This window comes from Triturus cristatus, chromosome 3_2 (assembly GCF_964204655.1).
Source record: "Triturus cristatus chromosome 3_2, aTriCri1.1, whole genome shotgun sequence".
NCBI classification, from domain to species: Eukaryota; Metazoa; Chordata; class Amphibia; order Caudata; family Salamandridae; genus Triturus; species Triturus cristatus.
The window spans coordinates 782614201-782620777 of NC_140584.1; the positions used below are offsets into that span (position 1 = coordinate 782614201).

The 6577-nt window shown below is 39.9% G+C and overlaps 1 protein-coding gene across 1 annotated transcript; it reads left to right on the forward strand.

Annotated features, from left to right (window-relative positions):
* The first annotated feature begins 1196 nt into the window (after nucleotides 1–1196).
* On the forward strand, nucleotides 1197–4797 carry LOC146858125 (gamma-crystallin M1-1-like). The gene is made up of 2 exons (XM_085647099.1): nucleotides 1197–1472; nucleotides 4143–4797. Exons 1-2 carry the CDS (start codon nucleotides 1197–1199, stop codon nucleotides 4419–4421), a joined length of 555 nt encoding a protein of 184 aa, XP_085503225.1. The 3' UTR covers nucleotides 4422–4797.
* Nucleotides 4798–6577: the final 1780 nt, after the last annotated feature.

The following is a 6577-nucleotide window of genomic DNA, read 5'->3' on the forward strand; positions in this document are numbered from 1 at the left end:
CAATTTTTTTAATACGTAGTTTATTGTAAAATAAATATATAAAAAATAATAATAATACATAAATAAATTAGCATTTGAAAAACCGTACAAATTCACTGAAAAAACCATAGGTTTCACACACGTTATAGTTAGGAATTAGCATTTAAAAAACCTTGCAAATTCACTTAAAAAACCAAAGGTTTCACACATGTTATAGTTAGGTGGATATTTCACTCGTAAAAAACCAATGAAATTCCCCCGTTATAGTTAGTTCAGATAAATATAACTCGCGCGACCGCCACTCTATCACAAGCATGATGTCATCAGTGATGTCATGAGTGATGCCACTGACCATGTCATGAGTGATGTAATATGTGACGTCATGAGCAGTGGATTGCGGGCGCGCGAGTTATAGTTATCTGAACTAACTATAACGGGGGAATTTCATTGGTTTTTTACGAGTGAAATATCCACCTAACTATAACATGTGTGAAACCTATGGTTTTTTTAAGTGAATATATATATATATATTCCCACACCCATGTGGGCATATACTCTTCATGATTGCCTGTCATGGGTTGCCCCAACAGTTTTTTGTGGCACCTTTGTGCTCTGCTGAAACCCTTTTCTAGAGATGCCACTGATCAGTACCAGAGGTAGGCTAAATACTTTGGGGCAACATATTCTGAAGTATTATAGCGTTCTGTGTAGCATAAAATTAAATGAATAGCATGACACAGTTTGGAAGCAGGCATAAATTAGTCAGCAAGACATTTGCTGAGAGAAGAGCATATTAAGTACTGTGATGGAGATTCAGAATCTAAATCTGACTGGATGCAATCATTGTTATGTTTAAATGTAGTTGTCAACCTATATATTAAGACCCTTAGGTTTGGTTTGTATAAACAAAGAATCATTAGTTATACTTTTTCAATCATTGAAGCACAGGTTCTGGTTTGAACAAGTTAACAAGAGGGGAAAGGTAGGATAATGGGTGCAGTGTGGCTGAGCCATCCATCTCGTCAAAGACCTGAGCATAGGTGTTCTGGATGTATCTGAGAGGCCCTGTCTCAGACATACCTGTGTGCAGTGGATATGACCTCATGTGTTTTCAAGAGCATTTATTCACTTACAGCACAAAAACTTAAACTTTCATGTGTTCATTAAGTCAGTTAAATGCAGGTGAAGACACCTAGGGATGCACTACCACCAAAATCATGTCAATTTTTTCTTATATCTATTTATTGCAGATCACATTCTATGAACTTAGAAACTTCCAGGGTAAGTTCTATGAATGCACCAGTGACAACCTAGACCTTCAGTCCCATTTAAATTCATGCAACTCCATCCATGTTGAAAATGGCCTTTGGATGGTTTATGAGCGCCCACATTACATGGGTAACCAGTTCTTCCTCAAGGAGGGGGGATACCCCGACTACCACTCTTGGACCGGCCTCTGTGACTCCATCAAGTCCTGTCGGCTACTCTCACCGGTATGCTTGTTTTGAGTATGGTTTCTACATTTTTGGCCAATTTCTTAAATAACATGCCACCAGATCTTGGCTAATCTAGAGGTCTGGGTACATCCAGTTTGTAGACTGTTTCTCATGTAAATTCAACCATGTAGTATTCATTTATAGACACAGAATTTGTGCTAATGGCTGACAAAATGGCAGAGACTGGATTTATGTCATAGTACTGTCTATCTCTATGTCTAAATGCCCCTTACCCTAGTGTGTTTATATATAGAGTTTTCATGTTCTTGGATTATTAGCACTTGCAGTTGAGATTCCCAGAACAGAAAGTATCAGAATTAGCAACTAAGGATCTTTGTTACCACTAATACCTAATATGTACATGAAAAACATATTTCCAGGCGCTGAGGGTCTCTCATTGAAAACTGAACTGTGATATAAGCCTTTCCGTTTTAGATATATAGACATCTCAAGGCTAAAGCATCAAAATGGTTGATCAGTCAAGTAGCAACTGTGTCCTAAGAGTTGTCTGCCTAAGACTGAAATCACTGTCCTTGGTCCTTGAAGTTGTTATCTGAGAGAGATAGTTGGATGGTTGTCGAGGAGGCCGTCTCAGAATCTTGTGAGTGTCCGAGAGGTCTGTATTTCACAAGCATTGGGACAGAAGACATGAGTGAGAGACAAAATGTGGTAACTAAAGATTCTAATGTAGTTTGTGTGTTTCTTGTGAGTTGTAAACATAAGGCGGCAAATATGAATCCTCCAAAAACCTTCTGCTTGCTGTCCATGTGTATTATGTGGCCAGGGTTACATTAATAAACATGCTCAAAATATAATCCTCAACTTCTTTGTCTCAAATTATCTGGGCATTAGTCGATTGCTTAATACATCTTCACTGCCTTTCAGTGCCATTGATGATTCAAATTCAATAATTGGTTTTGAGTGTATTAAGCGCTCCATACTTTAATCCTGTGCCTCCTAGCTTCAGCATAAAACATTTGATTGTATACATAAGTGGCACATCAAGTTCCTGAAATTCATTTTGCTCCATGACACCCATTTTGCTTATGCCATGTTCCTTCCTACCCCAATGGGGTGTGTAAGGTTCTTATATAGCACAAACCTAGCTGTGAAACACCAGATCACTGGACATTGGTGGGTGTTCAGTGAAGGAGTTCAGAATATAAACTCCAAAAGAAAGGAGAATGGATTACTGGAGTGGTGCACCGGTTTTAAAGTTGTAATAGGAATGGGATGTGTATGAAACAAAGTGAATGAAAGACCTGGTTGAGGATGGATTTTCTGATTTTGATGCATAGCATGCAAACAACTTTCATCCTTAATTTCCATTGTGGCACTTTTTGGTCTCCAGCCTGGTGATGTTGATCTTAATCGCTATGGAGGGTGGAGCGCTTGTGTTAATCGATGTGAAGATGACGTAGCAGATTTTGACGAGGGTACAGTGAGTTAAGGGGTGCCGGTGGGGTGCAGAGAGTTGAGGTGATCAAATTAAAAATCCATTTATTGTGACTACTTGAACTACAGCATGGAAAACTCCTCCTCAAGGGCGCACATTGGGATCCTGGGTCACAGACCAGGAAGGCTTTACCTCCACTAGGACTCAGGATGACCAGTGAATGGATGGAATTTCTGAACTTTCATTATAAGACAAAAAAGCCTTTACATTGTGCTGCAAAGGAGAGTTGATGCCAGTTGGGTTTTGGCGCTTTTACATTGTGGTTTGAGGCTGGTATGAATGTAGAATTTTGGATTTAGCAAAGTTGACCAATTATGGGGAGAAGCCAATGAGAGTCAGTGATAAGTGTGAAAACTGCAAATTTTCTTGATTGTTGAACAAGCAGTCCCTCTTTGAAGGAATTTGCTTGAGTTAGGCTCTCAACATCCAGAATTGTTGTATTGTTTTAAGTTAGTCTTTCAGACTATGGGTGCCTCCTTCAGATGCAACCTTCAGGATGAGATGTGTAACAATCACTAACTGAAGAAGGTTTTAAATTCTTGTCAGTAATCAGTATTCCAAGAGGTTCATAGTTTGAGACAGATGTCTAGATGGCCCTTTGAGGTATGCCACATGCTATGGTGATAAGCTCAGAATGGAGGAGCTCATCTGGATAAGCAAAGATCTGATATTCAGAAAGGATGTAAACCTCTATTGGTCAACACTGATGTAGAAGGTACAGAGAAGGGCTAGATCACCATGAGTCTCTCAGGCTATTTAGAGGTTGACTAAGAGCAGGAGACATGAGCTGGCATTGTGTGAACTAGAGTACATCTGCTACCACTTAAATAGTAACCATCTCTTTGCTGTATTGTATGTATGAAACAAGAATGGCAATTCTGAAGGAGGGGTTTGCTTTTAATTTTCTTGTGATTGGGTGGTGATGGCAACTTGAATGATCCTTTACACAAAAATGAAAGGTGGGTGATTGGACAGTAATTTGTGAAGTTGTCAGGTAATTTTGTACATTTTCATTTGCTTACTCAGAAGTAATATTATGGTGACGTAAAATTGGCATTTATTGTGCAAAGTAACTTCTAAATTAGGGACAGATTGTATTAATCTGATGCTAGAAAATGTTTTTTATTGTTTTAAATGGCTTTATAGAATGTTGTCTTAGTTGCTGCACTAAATCGTGTCTCTCTTACAGTCTTCTTTCTTCTCTGTTGCAGGAGAAAGTTGTGGATGTATACAGATTGAGGGTATATGAAAAGGATGACTGCACAGGCAAAATGACAGAGTTCATGAATGATTGCACAAATGTCCATGAGCAGTTTTGTTACCCCATATGCTCCTGTCAGGTGTTGGGAGGGCTCTGGCTTTTCTATGAACAACCACATTACAGAGGGAAGCAATATCTCCTGAAGCCCGGGAAATATGAACGTTTTACCGACTGGGGCTCTGTGCAAAGCAGTGTTGGCTCATTGAAACGAGTCATGAAGACTGTATAAAGTATGAAAGTAATATAGACCTCAACAATAATTGGGGTCTGCATTCTAGTTACAGCATCATCTGCCAAATAAAACAGCCAATAAAAAAAATTAAAGAGATACAGCATATATGTAGCTCTCAAGAGACGGCTTCAGCAAGACAACAGCAAGCTTGAGGCTGTTTTTTCTCGGACACATAAAGCCAATTGGATCTTGTGACACATCATATGATTATGCCTCTTGTTGATTCGTTGCGCAGATTGTAGGAATATGCCATTTGCTCATGCATATGTAATGAGGATTGACATTTGCGTTAGTTACCATCATGGTATGATTCTTACCCTGTACTTTTTTTAAAAGGTCTCAAGTGCAGAGCTGAAAATGTAGGCTTCTTAGAAATAAAACCATTGGCAAATCTCAGTTTCAAGTAGACCTTTTCATCTTTATTCTTCACTTATGGAAAGTCTGATAGATAACAATAAAGTAGCCTCAATTTCCTGCTGAAGTGTTCCATTATTTGATCAGTGCAACATTCTGTAGCTCCTAGTGTAGAAAATAAAACCTTTTTAGTGGTTCACTGATGCACCTGGTCCTTAAACCTACAAAGAAGAGATTGGCAAAGGAGCTGGAATAGTAATACACAAGTTTATTAACCTCACATGAGAGAGACTGCGTCAATACGGTACCCTCAGGCCACTGTAATGAGACAGTCTCAGGAGTACAGAGAACATGGGTCTTACATATACATTTGTTGTATAGTCAGCATGAGACCAAGGGGAGGTACTGGCACATACAAGAATAGTTATTGACTAATATGGGTATACAATAATTGCTTGCTCAACAAAGTGGGAGGGGAGACATTTCTACTTACATCAGTAAAAACAGCCTCACAGTTATACACTAAGAGCAGGTGCATTCTGGCAGCGACAGGTCTTTCTGAGCATGTGCAAGGCCCTGGCTCAGTGCTGAAAGAGTTAACTATATCACATGACACAAGCAGAATACAAGGGCTGTCAACAGTGAGGAGGGAGGAAGCACATGGCGAGCACATGGCTAACTAAAATGGCTGCCACAAACAAAATGGCTTCAGCTGATGCTAACAGCCATTGCAGCTAGTTTCCACGCTAGCATCAAGATGCAGTTTCCTCCACCATGTGTGCCATGAAAATAGCCACTTTCCAGTGCACGCCCTTGCACGCGGCTGTGCCAAAGACAAGCACATTTGGCTATTAGACATTGGCACTAGTCTATTAATTTATTTTCTGTGTTTTATTTTTACTTTTGGTGAGAATAGCTCTCATATGTTAATAACTGATTATTTGTGGCAGGTATAACAATAGCTAAGCTCAAGGAGCTAGTGACACCATTTCTAGATATTTCTGTTTTTCTATGGAAGAAGCATCCGTTTGTACTATGCCACTGACCTACTACTTTTTCTTCCTATCACACAAGGGCTACTTGTGCCATTAGGAATCAATTAGCTATTGTCAAAACAGATAGATCATTTACAATTCACAATTCCATTGTCATAAGAGCACTACACATTTTCTGTGATGACTGCTTTCATTCGTGCAATAAGATCTAGGTTCGCAGTCTACAGTAAGGGGTTTATTTAGTCGATTCTCATGCAATGCAGCACAGCAGCCCAAAAATCCAGTACCGCATTGTGTGAGGAAAGAGAAGAGAGCAGGACAGCACCATATCTACAGAGATATGGCATTCTACACCTCTCTCCCTAGTGCTGGCGCACAATCGGGCTTCAGAGTGCCGTGCACACACCTTAGCAACATAGTGTAAACATAGTGTATTCATAGTGTATTACACATATTAGACATAGTGTATTTGCACCATAGTGAATTTACATCAAACACACAAAAAGCTGATGGGAGGAATTCTTGCAATTTGTCTAAGCACTGACAATCTCTCGGGTAGGATTCCAACCCATCATTCTTTTGCTCACCATGCTGCAGTTTGGACCCAGCCATATGCAAACCAGTCTTGACTCTACTCCAATAGGAATAGCCCAGCCCAGTTCTGTCTGAACCAGAACACAAGCAACCCAAAACTGTTTTCACCCTGATTTGGGCTCATCAGTCGGGTGTAGCTTGGCTCCTGTGTCACAGTGAACAAGGGACCCACGTCAGGCATGTCTTTGCCACTTAGGGTGTTACATCAAC